Raw genomic sequence first — 24,289 nt, forward strand, 5'->3', positions numbered from 1 at the left:
GAATAAATTACAACACAGACCAGCTCTTTGTATACCCTTTGTGACAAGTGAGGAAAATCTGGCATCAGGAGCCTAGAGGAGCTCCTCATATAACCCTGATGACTTCATAAAGGTTGACATACATTCCAAACTTGAGAGATAAACAGTGTTAAATATATTAATAGCCCCTCTGATAGTGATGATAATTTTGTCTTTATTGAAGCACAAATAATGGAATCCACATGCCCTCTTCTGCTGTTCTACAACAACACATTCACTCTCCTTGGCAGGTTTTGTTTGCTGTTCTATGGGGGTTTGTTTGGGTTTCTTTCTTGGTTAGCTGGGCTTTTTTAAGCAAACTCCCTACAATGAAAACCTCAATAATAGTGAGCTTCTGCTCTTCCCAGTCTACTTAACCCCTTGAATAAACAAATCTATTGGTACAGGACAACTTCTCGGTATTTCCTAAGAGAATGGAGTCTCCAGTCCATTTCCCTGCCACAGCTACATCTCCAGCCTGCAATGCAAAGGATTCAACAGCTCACAAGAAACCTTACCCAGCAGTGACTACCAAGGGGATTTCTCAGACTAGCTCAAACTCATTGTGCACAAAGTTTTAAGAGCTCACTCTTCAAATAAGAAAGAAAAAAGCTGAAACTTCAGAAGGACAAGGAAGTCTGGCAGCAAATTCCACCACATGGGCATGTTGCTGCTGCTTTCTGTCTTGTCTGTCCTACCCTCCCAGACAATTCTCATCTCTGTAAGATAACATCAAAAATCTACTCCTCCACCTTCACATAAAAGGCTACCTGTAAAAAAAAAAAAAGTAAATTGAGGTGTCAGATCACTTTTTAATAGTACTTGGATTTCATTTCAAACATCTAAAAATAGATCAACTGCCTTACTTTAAACCTGCAAAATAACCTGATAAATCTCTTCCAAAATCTATTTACCTTTCAAATAACTGAAATGTCTATTTGAAATTAAAATATGTTTATTTAGTTGAAAGTGTTACCGTGATTTTAAAATGAGGAAGCTCTTTACAAAAGGAGGACAGTCTTTTAGAAGCTTGTGGTAACAGTGAAAATATCCACAGTGCATATTAACATGCATATCCACACATGTGTTTTATTTAATCAGCTATTCTCCCTAAAAAGTGTACTAACCATATTAATTAGGCCTGTCAGTACAGCCAAAATTCTGTAAAAAATAGTAAACCAAAGCAATAGACTGTTGTTTTCATGGCAAGAACACACAATACTCTGTTATTAATTATTCCAGTCGAAAATAAAAAAAAAAGAGAGCAAAACAATGAAGAAATCAAGAGATTAAACACTTTAGTTTTCACAGAAAAAAAACACAATCTGAAAAAAAAAAAGTTTTACTTCGAACTTGCCAGGAAAAACAAACGAAAACTACCAGCATATGGATTTGAGAAAAAGAGCAATGTTGGCATGGAGACCAGACTGGAGGTTCACAAAAATATCTTGTCTTTAATTTCACGCAGGTTTTTTTTAAAGGAAGGGTTTTTTGTGTCAAGCTATGCTGCAGCACTGCCTGATAATGAAAACAAAAACCACCACCACCACAAAACCCTGTGCCTGCCACGCTTCTGCTTTCCCAGAAATGCAAATGGTAATGGAAGAAAACCCAGAGTCAGAGAAAAAGGCAGAGAATCCTACCAGGGCCTGTAAGAAGGGTGTTTCCCATGATTTACATCCCCTGTAAAGTTCCCCTGTCAGTTCCTCCCCTGAAAAGTTACACCTACAAGTAAGCAGGGGTCAGACATTTCCTCTGCTGCCTGGGGTAGTGCCTTGATCCTCCCAGCCAGCCCTTAAACTCTCGTGGCACATCCCTACAAGGAGTGCTTGGGAACTGAACAGGGGATCAAATGAATAAGGAGAACCTCAAAGAAGGCTGAAGGCAGTCCCAGCCCCAAGGAGGAGTTGCAGAGCCTTGTCAGAGCATTTCCTTCCCCCTGACACAGGGCTGCTGCTCCCAGGGCTCCTCAGCACCACCCAACAGGCAGGAGCTGCTCAGGTACACGCTGACACTTTGCTGCACGCTGAAGCTGGCATTCTAGGGGAAACTCTGAAATGGTTTTGTGCACACACCTGGCAGGCTGGGTCCATGCAAGACAACCCCAAGAGAGAAGTCCAGGGCAGGGAAGCCCAGCCTGAGCCCAGACAGCCAGGAACCAGCCAGTGCTGATGCCAGTCGAGCTCTTCTCATTCACCATCACTCCCTTTTGGCCACTGCTGGGGAGTTCACACTGCACTTCCTAGCACTACAAGGCTAATTTTTCCAGCACAAAAAATGTTCTTTCTGTAACCCCAATACCTGTAAAAGTACAGTTGAATTCCATCAGAGCATTCAGTTTCAAAAGCAGGGCTTTATCTATTTCACCAGATTTTTGTCAGCATCTCCAAGAAAAAAAAAGACCTATCCCAAATGAGAGCCAGCAAGAACTTGACAATGGCTGGTACAGTTAGCACTTGTGTTTTAGATAATTTCTCACTTCCCTCATAGTCATGGACAGTATTTAATCAATCAAGACAAGCTCCTCTCACCTCTTGAGGAAGTTCCAGCTTAGACCTATCATCCAGTCCATTAGAGTGCAAGCCCATGAGGTAAGGGACAGGAGCATCTAGAAAATGAAGGAGGGATGCTGGAAGGATAGGAACATACACATGCTGCCACTGAAATGGAAACATTAGTGCTGTGATGGTCTCTGCCACTGTCATCAGCCTCTGATAATCTGAAAAAGATCAAGAAAATGAAATTTTTTTTCACAAATACTTTTAAGTAAATGAATTTAAATTAAAGAAATGAGAAGTTGCTTAAAAACAGAAACCACAAAACCCAGTGCTAGCTGAGTGGCATCATAATGAAAACCCAGACCTGCACACCCAGCACATTTTGCAGAAACAACAAAGAGCTCAACCCAAAGTAGGTCATTCTACAAGTCATATGGAAATGAGCAAACTAACCCTTAATGCATGCTAAGTCACTTTCTGCTACCTATACCAGGGTCACCAAGAGCACCAGTTCGAATACAGAAGCCATATTGTAATCAGCTAAGAAACACATCAGAAATAATTTCTCTGTGCTCAGGGCTTTCTATGGAAGCCTTGGATGAAACCCAAGGCATCTGGTATCTCTCAGATAAACATTTTTTCAAAGAGTGTTTAAATGTCTATAAAGCATGCTGTATAGCAGCCAACCCAACAGTGTGACTGAAATAACTATGCAGAAAATGAAAAGGATCAGCTTTGTTTAGCCTTTGCAATGCACGACCAAAGCCTCAGTTCAATGTAAAAACAACTCATGTCCTCCTAGAACTTAGGAGCAGTGTTAAATCTACCTGTGCAACACACCAAGAGATCTTTTTACGTAGCACTGGTGGCTAGAGCAGCTCACACTGCTGGGCAAACATTGCACCCTCCTCATCTCTAACTACAGAGTCATCTCCAAGAGTTTTTGAAATCTCATAAAGGGGGAGGCAGCACCAGATGTGTGTTCCAATACAGCTGCTGAAGCATCCCAACTGCCTTCCAGCTGCCAGGCTGGAAAGGGTATAAAACACTCACACAACTAGGGCAATCCCTACCTTCTGTCAGGCTATAAATACAGCACAAACTGGAGATACAGGATGGCTTTTCAAGATACTGCAACAACATCCAATTCCAGCCAGGAAAGGGGAGGGAATACAAGGAAGAAGAAAAATTGATTCCATCTTTTAGCCAGTCTCCACTCAAGACTTCAGACACCAAAAAAAAAAGAAAAAAAAAAAAAAAAAAAAGCCAAGAAATTCAGTTCCTGGCTTTCATGATTAATTTTGTCTGGGGAAAAAGTTGTAGAGTTTGGGATCTGCAAAGAGCCCCACAACCTAAGGGGAACTCAGCACAGGTTTTGCTAACATCACCCATAATTCTGCAACTTGGGCTTTTGATTCTTTATCTTCACATCAAGCTGTGCTGGTGGAAAAGGTCATTGATGGAACTACCTGTCACTGCCTCACAGCAGACCTGCCATGAAGGACCCTTCAACCAGAACAGGTGAGAACAGCTTAAACAGGTTAAAGTTTTTTGCCAAAATCTTATTTGGACTGACATACCAATGAACATCACAGCCACACTCCCCTACTCTGCCTGGACACCAGCTTCTGCCTGCACACCTACATATGGGTTTGCAGCTTTAATCACAGCCTGACTGCAAAGAAGTGATGAATTAATGATAAGCTTTGGGAAGAAGATTCTATTCCATACCCCATCTTCTTCAGTTTTTAGAAGAACTTTAAATGTAGCCATAGATACATAAACATTGCAGCTGGTTTGCATTCGGCTCGTTTATCTGGAAGTACAAGTCTTAAAATAGAAACAGTGTTTTCCTACTACACAAAACCCCCTGTCTGATCCTGCAGGATAATTTAAATACAACTTCTCCCTCTGTCATTAAGCTAACTTTAGTATCAGCCTTCCAAATTAATTACAAAGTGACATCAATAGGTCAGAATTTCTATCCACTGGGCAGCCACATCCTGCCAGGGAGCTATCTGCAAAAGCAGCTCTCTGATCCTGGATATCCACATGGCTTAAGCCATTCCCAAAGATTTGTCCTGCCCAGCTGCAGCCTGCAAGTAACAGTGACTGCATTCTGCTACTGGCAAAAGGCAAGGACAAAGGCAAGAAGCATGAAAATATAAACCAAAATAACTCCTATGTTTTCATAAGCTGTACCTACCCAGAAAGGGTACAGAGGGAGTTTTGGGTTTAAAGAAGCAAGCAGCACAGTTCTCTTACCAAAGAATTACAGAAGATTTAAAAATAACAACAACAAAAAGATTAAAAGAGTAAGAAGTGTTTCAGCAGTGCTGTTGTTCTTGTCCTTGAAACCAGAATGTGCTTTTTCTGGTGTCAATGACATGATCTTTTGGCCTTGTACTGTACACAGGCACTGGTAGGGAAATAATGACATATGACTAGGGCACTGTTAGATAGGAAGGTGCTTAACTGATCACTGTGCAAGGAAAAGAAAATCCACTACTTTTTTAATCTGGCCACTTAAGAACACAGAAAAAGCATGATTTGTTATTCTAATCAACTGCTGTAAATAAAATAGATTATCTCTTAAAGTGCGTATGAGAAGTTACATAACAATATTTATCTGTAGAAGATAAAAAAAGATAAATTGAGATGTCCTGTGCCTGGAAAAAGGGGAACAGGAAGGGAAGAAGCTGGCAGCTCTAAGAACTATAATTCCACCTCCCCATTTTCACATTCTACCAGAGAGAAGTCTGTCAAGTGCCCACAAAAATCCTCTGACTCAGCCAAATTTAAAACAATTATATCATCACATTTTGGAACATTTTTTCCTTTTAATCTTCCTATTTCATGGATCACAATGAAATACTGTTATATTTGTCAAGTAACCCACAAGTCACTTCAAAAAGCCCTGTAGCTGCAGTAAGAACCAGCTGTGGTTAGCAGAAGCAGTGGGGTGCACCATCTCCTGCTGTGTGCCTGACAGAGGGATTCAAGCAGCAAGGTTCCTAAATCCTTGGAGGCACAACCAGAGTGTCCTATGCAAGAGATCAGAGCTAGGCAGCACAGAGTAATACTGCAAAGACATTAAACTAATACTTCAGATCTCCAGAATGAATATTATTTTAACAAGTGAAACAAAGATGGGGAGGAGTGATTCAAAGGCAGAGCAGAAAAAATCCCTTCATTTGTACTGTAAAATGGCAGCAGACAGCTGCCACCCAGAAAACAAAACTGTCCTAGAGCACAGTTTGTGGCAGCAGTGCATTACATTTCTCCTTTTTTTTTTTTTTTTTGTTTCTAGCTGTTTAGAAAAATTACCTCCAAGCAGATTTCACAGCTGTCTTAACTCAGTACACACTTTTCAGAAGAGCTCTAGGTGCTCTCTGAGATAAGGAATAAGTCTATTTCACAGTTACAAGAGCAACATAAATTGCAGGAATGCAAAGCAGCTCCCCCAGAATATCTGGCAAGGGCACTCCCCACAGGCCTCCAGCAGCAGTGACTCTTTCCAGAGCTCCTCAGCACTGGCTCAGCACTAGCAGCATCCTCAAATTCCTCCCTCTCTTACAGGCCCCTGACACTTTTCCAAATGGTAGACATGTCTCTCAAAGGGACAATCCAACTGAGGCATTCATTCCCTCCGCTTGGTTTACAGCAATCCAAAATACACAAGGCTGTGCCAGCATAATGGGACAAAAGAAGAATTTCCAGAAGCATCGAGTCAGAAACATGTCAAAGGAATCTTAAACCAAAACATTTATACTGCCAAGTGAAGTTACTCCTACTCCAAGGACTGACTGAAGCTTAAAACACTAAAATAATTTGTTTCCTAAAGGACTGCACTTGGCAACAAATTCAGACACATACAATCATGAAAAGGTTTGGGTTGGAAGGGACCTCAAGATCAACCAGTTTCACCAGACCTCCAAGAGGTTTGGGGTTTGGTTTTTATTTTGGTGGTCTTTCCTTATTTTGTGGGTGTTTGTTGCTGGGGTATTTTTCCAAGTAAATCTTACAAATCTGCTGATCCTGACATGTACTGTTCTAAATCTAAATCCATCCAATGATACCATAATCTCACCTGACCTAGGAGAACAAGAAATTATCTCAGACACCTCAGCTGTCATGGGTCTGAGCACCAAGAGACTGAACAAACTCAGATGACATTTAAAAACTCAGTATTTATATTCTGAAGGACAACCTAGACTTCACACTGGTGTGCATGCAAGAACATGAAAAAACCTTTACAAAAGTAAAGCAATTCCTGATTCCACTTAGAACTGAGTGCACAATCACCTTATCTCCATTCAATATTTGCTGTTTTACAAACAGCAAAAAACAGATGTTACTCAATCATACTGAAGAAAGAGCAGAATATATTAGGAACATAATACAATTGAAAAGAATAACAGAGGCAAACAAACAAAAACAAAACAAGGCAACAAACAAAAAAAGGCAGAGGGATTAAATCCCTCAGAAAGTCCTTAAGAGAAGCTATGTTTCAAAAAATAAAAATTGGCTACTATTACTGAGAAGGCACTGCTGCAGCCAGTTCACCACACCTGAGGTTTGCTCAAAAGAGAGCAAACAAATAACTAAAATTATTTTTCTACTGAAAGAAGACTTTTCAACCAAAAATTAAGATGAGAACATGACAGAGAGACAAGACACCTCCATAATGTACAACACAGCCCAACTCAGCCCAAGCTTGGGGTGAGGCAGGGAAACAGTGGACAGAAGCTGTCCCAACTGATTCCTCATCCCTCTGAACTCCAAATGTCTGAGCCTGCAAACAAGAAACTCAAGTGTTCCAGGGCTATTTTAAGCTTCTCTAATTAGCCACTGATCAGACACCTGGAAAGGGCCCAAGACAGAAAGCTGAACAGATTAAAAGGGCTTGGAAAGAGAAGCCAGAATACAGCAGGCTAGCCCAGAAGTGAGCTGAGCTCCAGCCTGGAACAAGAGAGCACTCACAAGGGGATGGCCTGGCAGGAGCTCCAGGAGCACTGCTCCCACACGCTGATGCACATGTGGCTTTTCTGTGGAGCTTCCAAGCCACCACTGGAACCTCAGACACCTCCACAGGCCAACACCACCACCCCCTTCTCCATGAAGGGTGCTGATGTTTGAATCCTCCACGGGTGGGACACAGGTACCCACAGAAACTCCCCCTAAATCTCAAACATATCAGTGCCTAATCCATTTCAGGGGAAACCACAAAAGAAGCTTGTCTGCTAGACAAGTATTTCTAGATTTGCTATGAACAATAAGCAGAGCAATTTGTTTTTTAAATCAAAGAGAGTAACCATGACAGAGCTCAGTAAGTTTTTTTGACTGCATGTGAATTACTGTGCAGTTTTTCTCTTGCAGTTCACAGTGCCTATACAATGAGAACACCCTGTAATGTAATGTAACACCCTGCTGCCATTACAGACTTTTAATCACCCTGATTGTACACACAAATCCATCCTTGGCTTTAGTCTATGCACAGATCTTAACACACAACACAAAATCTGTATTTCATGCTTGGAGAAGTTTGCTGATAAATGTAGGTAATATTTTGTAAATAGTTACCATTTGTGTTCTACCTATTTCAGTTACAGCTCAACGGAAGTAAACACTGAAAACAAATTTCAGTAACACCATGGACTAGCTCTGAATTTGTCTTGGGGTCTTTTAGGCTTCCTAACCATTACTACAAAGTAGTGTTCAAAATGTAGGCTGTCTGCTTAAACCACACCATTCTGAATGAGTGAGTCTGGACTAATGTTAGTCAGCTTGGGCCAAAAAAAAAAGTACAGAAATTATCTTTAGGCATAATTCCACATACTCTGTATTAGAGCAACAGGATGTGGAGTAAGAAGGCCAGTATCCACAAATTTCAGCACAGAAAATAGATACCACTCCCACACTACTTACTAATTGATAAACATGCTATTTCAGCTCATCCTCTTCAAAGCAAGCTTCAGCTATGTGCCTTCAGAGCTATAACTCTTTCAAGGCCTTAATGGAGATTTGGGATTTGAGTTTAGTCAAAACTTTTTTTCAGGTACTTATCTTCCAAAGTAACAACTGAAATGTGACTTTGGGTACTCAAAGAGAAAACTGTATTTGCATGATTAACTCTTCTTCAGAATCAGATGTATATATAATTAACTGTACTGTTTCAAAATGCATGGCTAGTTCTGCAGAGATAGCAGGGAATTCAGCTGAGCAGCTAGACAGGAGCATGGAAAAGGCAAACTGCTCTATCCAGTAGCACAGTTCCAGAGCCAACAATAAAGGGGTTAGCCAAACCACGAATAGAGGAGACTATGTGAAAAGCCAGTTTTAAGTTTAAGTGTCTAACAGCAGGAGCCAATGCAACACTCTCCTTAGAGTGCTTTTCTTTACCTGAAGACCTGCATACAGATCAGCCAGCCTGCAATAGCATGCCCATACCACTTTAATGCAGCTATTCTGTTGTTTCTGGTGTTTTTAGCATTCAAGACATAGTAAGACCTTGTGCCAGTACAACTTCAAGATAAGAAAACAAAACCCAAGTACTCACGCTGTGAATAAAGCAGTATCTGAAACTCCAAAAGGGCACAGGTAAAGAGTTGAACCACATTTTCTACTCCAAGCAATTCAAAAACTTCTTTAACAGGAAAATCAAACAATGGCAGTTCGTTGGTGCTTGGCCTCTGGCAGATAATTGGTCCATAAACACCTGAAAATTTCAATGACCTTCCTGCTGGAGGAAGAGGAACCTCATAGAGAATATTGTAGATGTAGCTTTCTAAAGGTAGCGGTGGTGGCTGAGGTGAAGTCACTGCTTGGTGAAGTTGTTCTAGAACTTTCTTACAAGCTTTCATGAAAGACATTGGAGTAATCAGACAAATGCACTTTGAGACATAGAGCGTGTCTCTGCTGATGTCATAGGAGTTAAACCGCTGTAGCTTTGAGACGGAGGTGCCATTGCAGTCCCCAGCGCTGCTGCAGCTCTCCTTGTCGTTGGTGGGGGGAGTATGAAGAATGTCATATTCAGCATTGTGCATATGATACAACGTCTGCATTGCACTGCAGATCTGTTTGCTAGTGACTTCCTCAAAAAACGTGAGAGAAAATCCAAATGTCCGCGAGCCATCTTCACGAGTAATAATGAAAGAGTGGAACTGAGGTTCTCTGCAATCTGCTTGTGTCTTGAAAGCAAGCCCTTTAGGCATACACAGCTACAGAAAAGGGGAAGGGGAGACAATGTCCATTAAAAAACACTTTTCTCTCCCCCTGCCTGCAGAAGCATTGGTGAAAATGGGATTTAAAATCCACAGACTGCCATTGCATTTCACTTTAAATTCTATTGTTACATTTCTGTATAATACAGTGATATAAGTCTATATCAGAAAAACAAAAGGAACGCATCAAAAGGGTTGCATGCGAAGCTTATTACTATTTTGTTACCAGCCTCATATATTTTATGAATAAAATAATAAAATTCAAACCCACATAAAGGAAAGTATTTTTCTGGTCACCAAGACCAGAAACCTGAGAGAGAAAACTACTGTATTTTACCTAAATTAATACACACCATATTCTATTAAATGGAAAAATCACCCACAAAAAAAGATTCATTAATTGCAGGCTAATTTATTTCTCTACTCATTCTCTAGAATGTAACAAAAAACCCCAAAAGCCATGAAGTGACACTGACCATTCCCACTGCATCCTGGTCAAAAGGGTTCCATTCAACATTCTCAGGATAGCGAGCAAGAACTTTGGATTTAAATGTGCGTCTTAACGGAGTCTGTTCAAAGTTTTCCCCTGCAGACAAAAGAAAAACACACAAGTAAATATTTCATTCCCTTTTTAAGCACAGACAAGGCCAAAAAGCAGGACATCAGCAGGTAGACTCAAGGGTAAGTGAATTAAGGACACATTCCTTTTAAGAGAAACAGAAAATGCAAGACAGCTCGTTAGCATAAAGTCAGACTGCAGATATTAGCAAGGATTAGCTTTGTAACATTTCTGTGTTGCTAAGTATCTGTGCTTTTCCTTAAGTGTGGCAATCTTGAGATTGTGGTCATGACAGCAATTCTCTAAGCCACTCCTCAGATATTTCAGATTCTTGTTAAAACACAGCTAAAGCTTCAGTTTCAATGCAATGCTGTTACTGAAGAAAAGCACAAATAGACAAAATGCAAAGATGATGCAACTTTTAGATAGACATACAAGTGACATCATGAGATCTCTTAATTTTATTTTCAAGACTCAGGAAAAAAGATAACCACCATCTATTGCAAGAAGTTAGCTGCGAAGGAAGAGTCTACAAGGTTAGAAGTTCAAGAACCACATAAACATCCATGAAGATAGAGTATCAGATGAACAAAGTGCTTTTTTTTATTTTTCCCCACACTTTTTCCTTTACCTTCTGTTGCACTTGAAATGAAACGGCTGCCACCATCTCGGGTTTTAGAGGCCTGTATATACTGGCATAAAGCTATATAACAAATAAAAACAACACTGCATTATACATTTCATACTGTTGACCATGATCACGTTGCTAACACATACCAGTAAAAAACATACAAATATCCAGAATTAGCATGCATGACACCCTACTCTCCTAATATGCTTTTTCTACATATACAACTTATATAATTTTCTCATTTCACCTAGGTATTTCTAGAAGGAGATGATCAGTATGTAAGAGAAGCTCACTGTTCCTGTACACACAACCAGAACGCTGATGCAGTAGGAATAAGCTGCTTGTGAAATTAAAGTTTCACATGATAACTACAAAATATTCCCAAAGAGCAGATGATGAAACTGACCCCAAGGACAAGACCATTTCAATGCCTTTAGAACTGTATGAATTTAAGTCCCATGGTCCAACTTTCCCCAGGTGCTATCCATACACTAGATTGGCTGAAAGTCTTGTGCAGAAGCTCTTAAATTTCCTCTAGAGCAATGACAGCCCATTGTGATAGCACAGAACTTTCTGCAGTAAATATTCCGAGTATGAACAGTAGCTTCAAGAAAAAAAACAAAGACATACAACTGCGTATCTTAAAATAAGCTTAGCTATATTACTAGAATGCAATTAGCTAAATGAGCATGCAGCTGTTGACAGCTGCACTAACAATCAGGCACAATTGCATGAAATCATATGCTTTAAATAAATGGAACTATTTCAGCAACACCTGCAAAAGAGAAAACACACTCCAACTCCTCTCTTGTTTTCTTACATGCAGCAATTACATGGCAATAGAAATTGATTTCAGAATTGGTTGGGTTTGTTTTGTACGTCTAGAGCAATGTTTAAAGTTCCATTTCAAAGCCAAGTTAGAATCTTTATTTGGCACAGCACTTACTTGCACTAAGTAGCCATGGACAGAGATGGTTTCAGCACAATACAGAACCTAACAAACACATTACACCAAACCAAACAGAATCTCCAGTGAATGCTTAACAAGACCTTTGACAGCTGAGAAGCCTGGTAACTGTGGATTTTGTTTAACTAAGTCTTAAATATTATCTCAGACAGGGAACTTACCCTGAATCAGGACCTAGGACAGGTCACGCAATACCCAAAATATTTACTTCTATTTTGCTAATTCTCTGGGTTTTAGCACTGAAAGTGAAGGAGGCATTGCTTTTATTATTTGCCTGAAAAATCAACAGCTCAGCTAGTTTTCAATACAAAACCACACGGCTACATTATTTATTAATCTGTTCAACCATATCATTCAATAATATCATTGTTCAGAAAAAAATGCATATTTGGGAAAATCTGAAGCATACAGAGAGAGGAACAGTTAGGAATAACCAGGACACAACTTCTCTGAAATATAACCATCTTATGAAAGAGTAGAGCTAAAGACAGAAAAGATAACAGCATTTCCACAGCTAAAACAACCATAAAAGATGAAAACAAGTTTAAAGAAACTTTCAGTTTTCCAGAAAGAAAAATGGACATAATGCCACATCTCTACTGACACAAACATCCACTCAAGTGAAGTCAGTCCTCTGTAAAAAGCTTTTAGAAGTATGTCAGGAGATTTAACACACCTACTGTTTTCTATATTTACATCTGTGCAGATGATGTCATGTCAACTTTTAGATAATTGAGGAAAAACCTCAGACATGTACTAAGCTGTTTTGTTCCTTGGCTGGTTTTTTTTATCTTCTACATACGTAGAGGAGAGAAAATACATCAAGGCCAAATTTTCTCCTGAACTTGGAAACCACACAGCCCAATCTGAGTTCACCTTTGTGCAAGGCTACACATTTTGAAATTAAAAAGAAAGATCCGTGATTTGAAGACCTTTTCATTAAGAGTATTAACACTACAAAACACAAGATGCTGCTGGTTCCTTATGATTAAAAAAATCCCAAACCCTAAACGGATGTTTACCTATTTAAAGAAGCCTTGCACCATCTCCTCCCAAGAGACATTCTCACCAACACACTCTTAAATTTTTTACAGCTGGAGTCTGTCTGTAATTTAATGAAATGACTAAAATTGATTTCTGGAAACCACTGAGTCCTGATTCAGACAGAAACACAAGGCAACCCTGACAGGCTCTGCTGCCATCCATCCATCAAGCACTCAGCTGTTGCACAGACCCTGCTGCTGCCAGAGCATCCCAGCAGCACTCTTCTCTCCTCTTCTCTGCATTCTGCCCTGCTGGAATGCTGCTGCCAGCTCTGCAGGATGCTCCTTTGCCCTTCCCTTCCACAGCAGCACAGTCTCCCATCCCCAGCCAGCTCTTTTGGGACAGCCTTCATGCTTGGAATACCACAAACTACTGGACCATGCTGGCTCCCAAAGATACTGATTCAAACAAGGCAGGGAACACCAAGGGACAGCTCAGCAATGTTGGAAAGTTCAGCCCAGGTGATCTGTGCAACTCCAGGACACTGGACACTCTGTTTTCACGCCATTACAAGTAAAGGGAACCTGAGCACCACTATTTCCCTTGCCTGGGCTTCCCCTTCTCTCCTCTCTAGTGACTGTCACTAGACATCCATCAGCAGTGGGGAGGGGGAAAATCTACAAACAAAATTTACTTACATCCAGAAGCAAAAAGTCATTAACCCTAAATTTCTACATTTACGATCAGCCTCAAACTGAGACACCCTGCTACAGCATAGCACCAACTGCAGCACATCTCCAGCAGCAAAAATAACTCAAGGTTTCAAGATCTGTCTCCGTGTGAATTACAGAGTCACAGAATTAAAAGGATATTCTGAGCTGGAAGGGACCCACAAGGATCATTGAGTCCAACTCTTAAGTAACAGGAATCAAGCCACAACCTTCATGTTGCTAGCACCATGCTCTAACCAGCTGAGCTAATCTTGGTTTCCTTCAGTTAGTTGATTTATTCAGGAATAATTGAAATTGTTTGATAAAAACAGCGAAGAGCAATTTTAGCAAACGCAAGAGATCAACCCACCAGCAGAAATGGACAGTTGTATTCTACAACTAAGAAAATGAAGGCGTAAGAGGAAATAAACTGATAAAAATATGATGTATTCCATAAGTTGAGATAGAGAGCAAGTCCCCACACTTCACAACTATCAAAGGACTTCTTCCCTCATATCATGCTTTTTACATGGTTTCTCTCCCTTAGCAGAAGTAATGGCTAGAAAGTACTTTTTTTATCCAGGTTACAGTATTTATTTATCTATAAATAATTTCTTTCTGTTATACAAATTCCATGCAAAAGGAAAATGTTGGGGGTTTTTAATGGAATGCATTATTGCCTGCTGAAGACTAAAGAGGTCTTTCAAACACCACTGATTTTCTTCACACACACATTTACCACTCAGGTCTTTGTTATATCAGAGGAAAAGCTCTACAAAAATCAAGATGCAAACCATCCTATGGACTGCAAAGTTGCAAATATTTAGGATTTAAATCAGAATCAATGATCAAACAACTACAACTGTAAGATTACTTGTCTAGAAACATCAAACAACACCTGAAATCCATAAAAACCCAGAAATAATTCAGGAAGTTTCAGGCCAACATCAAGCCTTCAAAACAGTAAGAATCCCACTGCATTTTGCAATGTAAACAATATCATGAAAGCATAGAGAAATATAATTTAACCAGGCACAATACAAATCCACAAGCACCAGTTTAGTGCAGCCCTGGCACTGCACCCAGCAGGGGAATGACAGTGAAACAGAACATCTCAGAATTTCTTTGTCATTGTTAAAAAAACCACCCCGTGTGGCATCCCAGTCAAAATAGGATCAGTGAAACAACATGGATTAAAAACAAACAGAGACTAAAGAAAGGGTTAACCCTAAGATTAACATTTCATTTATCCAGTTCAGTCACACGAACAGCTTAATTAGCTCATGGTGATCCCCCAAAACAGGAGGGAAGCAAAAAGTAAACCACGGACACAGAGGCTGTGAAATGGTGAGCTGAAGGAAACATGGCCTAGAGCTCTAATATCTGCCTCCTCCAGAGGCCCAGCTCGCTACCTGCTGGCTCCTGCCATGCCAGGTAATGGATCCTTCAACACCAGCAACCATCACCCCGCTCTGGTAATGCCCTTTGCTTCCTCTCCCATTTTCCACACTTTACCAACCCTCCCCACTAACCATGAGAGATCCCTGCTGTCCTGGAGATGGCTGAGCACCTGTCTGCCCAGGGGTGCTGGTGAATAATTCCTCTTTTGCTTTGTGTTACCTACTAAGCTGTTTTTACCCTGACCTGAGAGTTTTCCCACTTTTACACTTCTGATTCCTTCATCCATTCCACAGGAGGAGAGTGAGAGGCTGTGTGGGGCTGGCTTAAACTACACCACCACGTAATTTAAGATGACATGCATAAAAGACATAAGTTATTAGAGTCAGCTTGCATATTAAAAGGGAAAAAAGCTAGACACAGCCTCTGAGGAAGTCCCCTTGGCTGAGGGATGTCCAGGACTGCAGGCTTGGCCTGGCTCCTCCTGGGCAGGCAGAGCTCAGCCTCAGACCGCAGTGGGGACACTCGGCTCCAATTGGATTAAATCTCACATCAGAGGCAGGTAATTCTCCTACGCCTCCCTCTCACATCTTTTCAGTAAACTGAACCTGATAGACTGAATTGTGTGCACAAAGCAAACTACAAACCTGCTCAGGATGACCAGAGAGTTGAAACACGTTACATTTATTTGGAAGATCCAGCTCAAACCAGCCCCTTTTCACAGCTGTGCAGCGGATCACACTGCTGCTCTAACAGACACCATATTTGCAAGGTATGGAACCATGATGGGCTTTCAGTTCTAACTTCATTTACACCATCTGAAATGTTGCTGGCCTACATATCTGTAATTTGGACTTCATAATTACCAGCACATTAGAGCAGCTAATGCATGCACTGCAAGTATCCTACGCTGAACTAACAAGTACACCTAATTTTATCAGTGCCTTCCTGAGTCACCTAACACTGAACATGAGCCACCTCACCACAGAGATTTGTAGGGTATGCTGGAAACCTCCCTGGCTCTCATCTTTATGCTGCTCCCCCTTCTTACCTGTGTTACTTCTCCTGCTGCTCCATCTGTGAGCAGTGGACAGCAGTGTCTGTGTCTTGGTCTGGTGAGAATTAGGACTTAACACTCATGGAGTTGCCAGCCAAGGCAGGACAGCATTGCTTTGGAAGTCTCATGCATCAATCTGCATGAAGCAATCCATATCAATGGATATTACTTTTTTGTAAGACTATAACAAGGAAAAAAAACAGTTCCAGAAACTAAAATTAAAACATTCAATTCAAAACCTGCAAATGCCATCTACCAAGATTTCCTCAGCTTTGAGTGGGAATAAAAAGAATGAACTCTGAAGGTCTAATTTTAGCTCTTTCCTGATTTACCCAGAGAAAAATATGATTCATTGCCTTCTGTATGCCTCTTGAGGAAAAGAAAGGGGGGGAAAAGGGTCTTCCCAATACAGTAATTAGAAAAATGGTTAGGTTATACAACTTGCAGATTCACCTACTTATGACCTTGCAGAGATGGAACACGTTTCCACATGCATTGCTTACAAATTTCTAACGCAAATTTCCAAGAACACTTGTACATGATTCTAACAATTTAAATTTCCCTACTGACTAGCTTGTTTCTTTGTAAGAGTGTTTTTAACCCTGGATTTTTTTGTCTTCAATATCTCAATCGTTCTTCTCTGTAAATCCCACACTACCATGAAAAGTTTCCATTTACATAATAGAATAGTGGCTTAAGTTGTCCTTAATGAGAAAGGGAAAACTTGTTTAAAAAGAAGTCAAGGATACTTTGCAAACAAAGCTTTTAAACTGAGTCATGACCTTTTGAACATACTGTCTGTTTACTATTTGGCTTTAATATTTAGAAAGTGACTGCAGTGCTGCAACTCTAAAACTCATGCAAGAATAAGAACTGTACAGGAGCTTCTCCCTGCATCTCATCTAGGAAAAACATCTTTGAGCAGCTATCTCAGATGTAGACCAGCTCAATTTTCCCTCTATGACAATAGAGAGCAAGTCAGAAGAGGTTACCCTAGTTACCAGAAAAAGTGCCCCAAAAACAAACTAAATGGTGGTGGCAAGACTGATTTTAAGGCATCATTATTACTGCCACCTTTGTTTGTTCACTGAGTCCACTCATCGGCTCAAAATAATTACGGAACAAAGATCCAGAAAGCTTGACTGGTTCTGATTAAGTGGTTTGCTGCTTCCACCCAGCCAGGCAGTTTCTTTCTTTAAATTCCTGTGATACAGCCTGCTATTAATTCAATTCATTCTGTCTTGGTGTACATTTATTGTATACATGACATCTTCAAATAAAAAATTCTTAGATAGCATGCAATTAAAACATTAACTTTATATTTTCCACATAAAGACACTTACTGGAATCTTTTAGCATACAGAGACTCTACCAATTTCTGCTGTCACTAAAATTAATGTATTGAACTAAATATAAAACAGCTTCAACATGAAACAGTCATATTGCTGTAATTAACAAATGAATAAGAACAATGAGAATTTGTACCAGCAACAGAAACTATGAGCCGTACACTTAGGGCAGCTTTCCTGTACTACTCGGCAGAGAGAATCCAAAGAAAATGGATTTAGCTTTGAGAAGACCCTACAACCACACCCTCTACCTCTCTCTTTAAAGAATCTGGTAATGGTGGGAGCCCTCCCAGCTCCTGCAGGATGGGGGACTGGAGACCAGACTGGAGACCATGTCTGTCTGACCATGATTGACAAAGAGCAGAGGTCTTCACAACTGAGGGCTGCAAGGCAAAAGTCAGACAAGGGGATTTGAACAGCACCTGAACTACAAACACCATTCACAGAACAGCTTAATTCTACTCTGCTTCAAATCAAAAAATGCTATAAAGCACGAAGCCATACTTCAGTGAAAAGGCCATCACAGATTATTTTCAAAATGTCCTTTCTCATTCCTGGGTTTCAGGTGAGAAGTTTTTAAGAGCAAAACCATACCTGTCGAAGTGTCTAATACAAAGAAAAAAAAGGTTTCAAAAGATACAATTTCCCTTAGTTCCAAAGATAAAAGTAACACTTAGAATGAGGTGAATGAAAAACCAGCAGCATAAAAAGCAGTAGGATTCCTAGTTCAGCCAGCAAACATCCTCAGTACACAAAATAAGGCTACAGATACTACACTAAATAATTATGTTTATCAAACATAAAATTACTTCAGCTCTAAAACTCATGGTTCCAAGTCTAAATAAAAATAGTTGACTGGCAAAACAGAGAGTGTGCACACACTTCTGGAAGCCACACTCTAGAAAAGATGAAAGTATGGAGTCAATAAAGGCAATTTGGGAAGAAGGAGGTACTGGGGGGAAGAGATGGTACATACACCAAGAGATCTGAGGACTTCTTGATCACTCAGACTGACACATGACCAGCAGCTGGCCTGGTTACACTGTGAAAGCAAATACAGGTGCTTAAGATGCATGAAGGGATGCAAAGACAGTCAAGCCAAGAATCAGTCTCTTAAAATTAAAGGCAAAAGAGTTTGGTTAAAAATAAGACTTGCCCTATTTTAACTTGCCAACAAAAATGGTGAAATATTCTATTTTCAAGTCTTAAGAGAAAACTGGGATAATCAAACAAGTAATTAAATTATATGGCCTGAACTATAAGAGATGTGAAATGAGATGGAAATCTGTTGATTTAATCTAGCCTTTCAAAAACATACAAGAAACAAAAGAAAAGAAAATAAAAAACCCTAGGCCTTGCCTTCTGGAGAACACCACCATTCTGATTTTTCAGGACACCCTATTATAATACTAAAGAAAAATCCTTTCAATACATACACAGAGAGCTATTAATACAATAAGAATTAGCCAAGGTTTACTTTTAAGACAGAAAAATTCTCTGATTCCTTCTTCAATAAATATTAAACTGCATGTAACTAGAGAAAAAAAAAAAAGCACCTCTCTAAAATGCAGGAAATAAACATTCAAAGTCTGGCAAACCAAGGTAAGAAATTCATTATACAAGAATTCTTGGAATAAAAACCATGATTCAAGAAAAGCTGCAGCTGCCAAATCTGTAAGCAAAGAGCCACTCCATCAATAGACAAATGCTTTCAGATTATGACTTGCTTCCTTCCTTCCAGTTCCTCCTCCTTAAACAGAGCTGCACGTATTTCTCATTAGAGAGGACTCCCTTCTCCAGCAAACCTCTTGCTCGGATATACACAAAGAAGAATTCTTCCCTTTTACCCTGAAACACATAAACCCTCTGTCCCACACTCCCCATCCTCCTGCCCCTGTTGGCAAGACCACCTGGCAAAGCACAAGCTGAATTAGACCACTTAATTTGGTACTGGAATTGGGACTTGAACACTTTTTAAAGCAGGTTGAATTATCCGTGAGAAAAACCTTCAGGGTCACTTTCACCTCACTGCAGCACTGCTGTTGAAGCACCTGGAATCAGCTGTTTCAGCCACTGTCTGTAGGAACCTCCATCCCACTGGATTTGTAACACATCTACCACATCTGATTTTCACACCTGGGACTTCCTCTATCTAAAACCTTCATTATAAAAGTTACTGCTTCACTTTCCCTGACAGAAAACGTTGAAAGCAAAGAAACTTCACTGCCTGCCTTTTTAAAACAAAGGTCAGAATATGAGCTACAAACACACAGGTATGGATCCCACGGGCAAGTGCCCCTGGGATCCATCTGGGAAAGCTGAAGGACTTGCTTTAGGGGGAGTAGGGAAAAGACAAAGAAAACAACCAGTCATAAAAGCTTCTGCTTTTTTTTTCCTGTTTGTCATCTAGGGAACCCATAGTTCCTTGTAACAATCCCTTATCCCAATCCAAGGAGAACATACTCCTTTGAACATCCAACCGACAATAAAATTCCTCCTACTGCAGACTTTAAAAGGTGAGAGACAAAAAAGAGAGTTAACCCTAATCTGTTGACGGTTAAAGGTCCTGTTGTTTTCCCATTTTCTTTTGCTTTCCAAAATTCAAGAAAAGTAATGTTTCAAAAATTGTAACACAAAGAAACTCACTGTGAAATTAAATAAATGTTAAAAAAGAGGTCATTTTGCTAACTGGAAATTCATTGTAAACTCTGCCTGATACAAATAATCATTCATTCCTTTGATAGGCAAATTCTTCCAAGCCCTTCATGGCAAACGAAAATCTAGGAGTTAAGAGATACCCATTCATCATTTAAGTTCCAGCATTCATCTAGTTGATAACAAAACATGTTGACACACTCGGGAATCGTTTCAAATGCTGCAACAATGAATTTAAAGCACCACAGAAAAACAGCTGAGGCCATCTGCATTCTGTGATTGTAAGGTCAGGAAACCAAAAGCTTTTGTTTTTATTGTTCTGCTTCTGCTGCAAGGAAGGCGGGAAGAGGTGGGACAAGGAAGTAGCAGGACAGGGTAGTGGCAGAAGAAACCACCAAGAATCTAAAGCAGCTTTTAAAATAGTCCTCAGCTTCCATCTTTAAAAGGATCCTAAAGATTTTTTTCCTATAGGTTTTCCTTTTGTACTCCTTTGTATGTAATACAGGAAGGCAGACGGACAATACAAAATACAATGTATTTTAATCAAGACTGTCTAGCAGAAATGTTCAACGGAAAGGTCTTAAAACCAGAATTGTTTTACTAAACCACTTTTCTGTTCTAGCCCAAGCAAAAAGACTTACAGAAAGATATTTAGGTCTGTTTCCAAGCAAACAACAGAGGCAGGCCCCAGAATTTTAATGAAAGACGTGTTCACAGCCACAGGGTCAGAAGGGACACACTATTTCCATTACACAATCGATCTGCAATATGTGCAACAGAAGACACTAAGAAAGGAAAAGGGTGGCTTACCTTCAGAATAGAACCAAATTCTTTTACATGTACTAAAAATATGTAACAGAAGTGGAGACAAGCATATTTTAAGCATATTTAATATAGGAACCAGCTGTTCTCCTTGTGCCCCCCTCAGACTGGCAGATCAGTGAAACTCTTCAGGAAAGCCTGAGCACAGATCATTCCAAACAACTCTTCCAAAAAACCATGGTCTCCTTTCACAGTGACACATCCCATCCAGTTAAATGTCCCTAATTTCTGTGCTCCCACAGCCCCCTGGCTCTGAGGACTGATGGAAACACATCTGTGTAAAAACATAAGGATCAAATCTTACTGAAGCACTTTTTCAGTACTTTAACCAAGTATTTCCAGGATATCAGTGAGGTTTTGCATTAAAAAGAAAAAACATATTTTAAAGAACACATGTAGTCTTTCAGCAGGTTTCAAAAACATACAGAGATCAGAAAAGCACAGAAAGATCAGCTATGCAGTCATTTCAGTATACCAGTCCTGGCCAGTATGCTTCACTTTACTATCTAACCTTTGAAATAAACCTGCCTTAATATGGACTGCTCCCCTTCTGAATAAAACAAAATGTGTCCTGTAAGAAAGTCAAGCTGCTTGACAGGAGTGATTTCTAATCACAGAAAATTAATCAGATGTGCTGACAGTTTGGTCAATGGATATGACAAACCCCAAAGCTTATCTCTGCTCTGGCTGGATCCTTCCTCATCATCTCCCCACCCATGCCTCCTAAGCTTTTTCCCTGTTACACATAAGCCTATCAAGCTCACCTTTCTTGTCCCCAAGGCAAAATTCATGTTGGTTAAAAAAAAAAAAAAAAAAACCTCATGTTTTCAACATGAAAATCTGTTTAGAACAAGAAGAACAAAGGCCTGAAAACAGAAGTCTCAGGTCCAAGTTAATCAAAACTGTGCATCACCACTGTGGTCCAGGTCATAAACAAAGACTCAGTAAGGACAGGAAAGAGAGACCACAACACCTTACACTTGGATTGGTCTGCACTGCCATAAAATCCCTGCCAAAAGAATTCTGAGAAAGGACCAAGATACTGGTAAACAGAAATTTTACCAATCTTCAGCAAAACTTTTGAAGGAGTTACATCACATTTCAATTTTAAAAGGAGCTTACTTAACATTTCCCAGAACCCACACATAAAAGAGACAGAAAGGACATGACAGCCTTATGCTGGCATCAACCTTGTTGACTTAAGGGACTTATCTTTTCCCCAGTGCAACTCTAATCGCAGCTCAGTATGACATTGCTGGGCTTGAGGGCCAAAATTAGGAAACAACAATTTGCAAGGGAACTTGCTGAAAGCCACAAGTTAAGGAGGAACAAGCAAGAAAAGCTCCTAAAAGTTGATGCTTGTACTGCAAAAAAAAAAAAAAAACTTTTCCAAACTCACCTGAAGATATGGGAAAGAGTATATGTTTCTGTAAAACCAACCTTTTTCCCTCACTCAGATACTGAAATGTTGCTTTCTCTGAACAGGTTCCTTTTGCCTGCCATGTAATTTGTCTGTAGATCACTTACCCATGAAATGAGATAAAGTTTCATTCTCAAAATGCTTCAGTATCCATATGTAAATGACTCAGTACAGGTGTACAAACTGTACCTGACTGTGGCTGATAAAACAACCAGTAAAAAAAACCCAAAAAAACTAAATAAAAAAGTCAGTATTCTACACTTCTACAGGAAAGTTTGAAACCACTGGGCTCCTGCCCATCAAACCTCAAGTGGACTAGCATTTTCCTGGAAAGACTAAGAAACATGCCTTGAGCAGAAACACTCCAAGCAAATTCTACATCATTCATCAGTTTGTGCTGGAATGCTTGATAATTTCTCTGTGCAATAATGTTTTAAGCCTCACAGGGATAGCATTCCAGTTCGCTGCAAACTTGACTGCAAACCACAAATGTGAAATGGTTGTCAAGAAATTGAGAGAGTAATTACTGCACAGTGAGCATCAGTAAGTAACTGCTTCTGACACTGTCACTTCATGGGCATCAGTTCTGCCACGAGTCCTGCAGGTTAGAGGGAATTCAAAAAATAACTATGAGAAGTCATTACCAAGAACACTCAATTATGACTTCCCTAAGTCAAAAGGTGGATAAAAAACAGTTGTGGTGTTTTGTAACCTCAGAATCAATAATTTGAAGAATTGGGAAAAAAGCTATTATTTGCAAAATGGCAGTGTTTCCCATACATTCCACTTAAAAGCTCTTTGTGTAGCCTCTCTCTTGCAAAACAAACTGCAAAAATTCCCAAATACAACAGGAAAAAACAAACTAACAACAACAACAAAAAAAAAACCCTAATGGACAGAAAGCCAAATGAACCCATCTTTGTATGCCCTGCCTTAGTAAGCTGAAATTCCTATGGCTTTTTTAAAAAACCATAGGAATTAAGCCTTTTAAAAGGCTTAAAAAACAGAGTTGTAAACCTTGGTTCTTTAGACACTGTTTTAGCACCTTAAATTTATTCTCAAATCAAGAACTTGTAACCTTCCTCCTCCCCCACACATTGTCGAAGAGCCTTCCAAGTAAACCAAACTTATAACTGAATACAGAAGGGTGAAAGACTGAAGAGTTTTGTGGGGTTTGAAGGGATTATTCCATAACGAACCCAGCTCAATTGACCTAAAATACAAATATGACAACGACAATATTGGCATTACAGAAACATCACCGATAAACTGTGGCTTCAAATGTAGTTCAGCAGAGTACAGCTGCTTCCCCCTTACATCAGCTCTGCCATTCTTTATTCCACATATCAGCTACCCTAGCACGTCTGCCTCAGTTCCCAAAGAGACAAAAGACCTTTTTGGCACTCAAACATGGCAAACAGCTCCAGCTTCTTGGGAAAAGATAGAGGGGGTAGGGAAGAGTGGAATGAGCTATTATCTGGATTAAAACATTTCACATGTGCCCTTGTAAGCCCAGCCAAAAGCTGTTGCTATCTGCTGCCTGTCCACAGTGAGCGGAGTGACAGCAGGTGTGCTGTGAGCCTTGGGGCACTGCAGGGGCACCCTAAAGGGTGAACACCTTGTCAGCAACCCCTGAGAAGCAGAGGAACTGCAAACCTCCCTTCAGCCTCAGAATGAATCCCCAAGGGAAGAGGCACTGGTGGGAACTGTGGGAAGCCTGCATGGATACCATCCACATGGACAAAGAGAGGAAGAGGGGGGAAAAAAAAATCTACCAAAAACAAAACCCCACAATCACAGAACAATTGAGCCTTTGGTAAAATGAAGCAATAGTTCCCACCAATGGAATTCACTTCTGCAGCAAGTGTGGGGGCTACCACCACAGCAAAGATAGAGGAATTTACTCTCATGCTATTTACCCAAGGAAAAAACAGTATTGCAGAAGGGCTCCACTGCAAAAACCACAGCTGGTTCCAACCCCAAAGACCCCATGTCTTA

At 40.1% G+C, this 24,289-nt stretch overlaps 1 protein-coding gene across 2 annotated transcripts in view; it reads right to left on the reverse strand.

Moving 5' to 3' along the window:
- Positions 1-24,289, reverse strand: part of DENND5A (DENN domain containing 5A) — a 64,439-nt gene that overhangs the window by 34,982 nt on the left and 5,168 nt on the right. For both annotated transcript variants that reach the window (XM_041464637.1, XM_041464638.1), the window contains exons 2-5: positions 10,930-11,001; positions 10,216-10,325; positions 9,076-9,736; positions 2,550-2,737 (exon numbers count right to left, since the gene is read on the reverse strand). In XM_041464637.1, the coding sequence (XP_041320571.1) occupies positions 2,550-2,737; positions 9,076-9,736; positions 10,216-10,325; positions 10,930-11,001 (1,031 nt within the window). The remainder of the gene's footprint in view (positions 1-2,549; positions 2,738-9,075; positions 9,737-10,215; positions 10,326-10,929; positions 11,002-24,289) is intronic.

The sequence above is a fragment of the Pyrgilauda ruficollis genome, unplaced genomic scaffold (genome assembly GCF_017590135.1).
Source record: "Pyrgilauda ruficollis isolate IOZ18807 unplaced genomic scaffold, ASM1759013v1 scaffold182, whole genome shotgun sequence".
Taxonomy (NCBI): domain Eukaryota; kingdom Metazoa; phylum Chordata; class Aves; order Passeriformes; family Passeridae; genus Pyrgilauda; species Pyrgilauda ruficollis.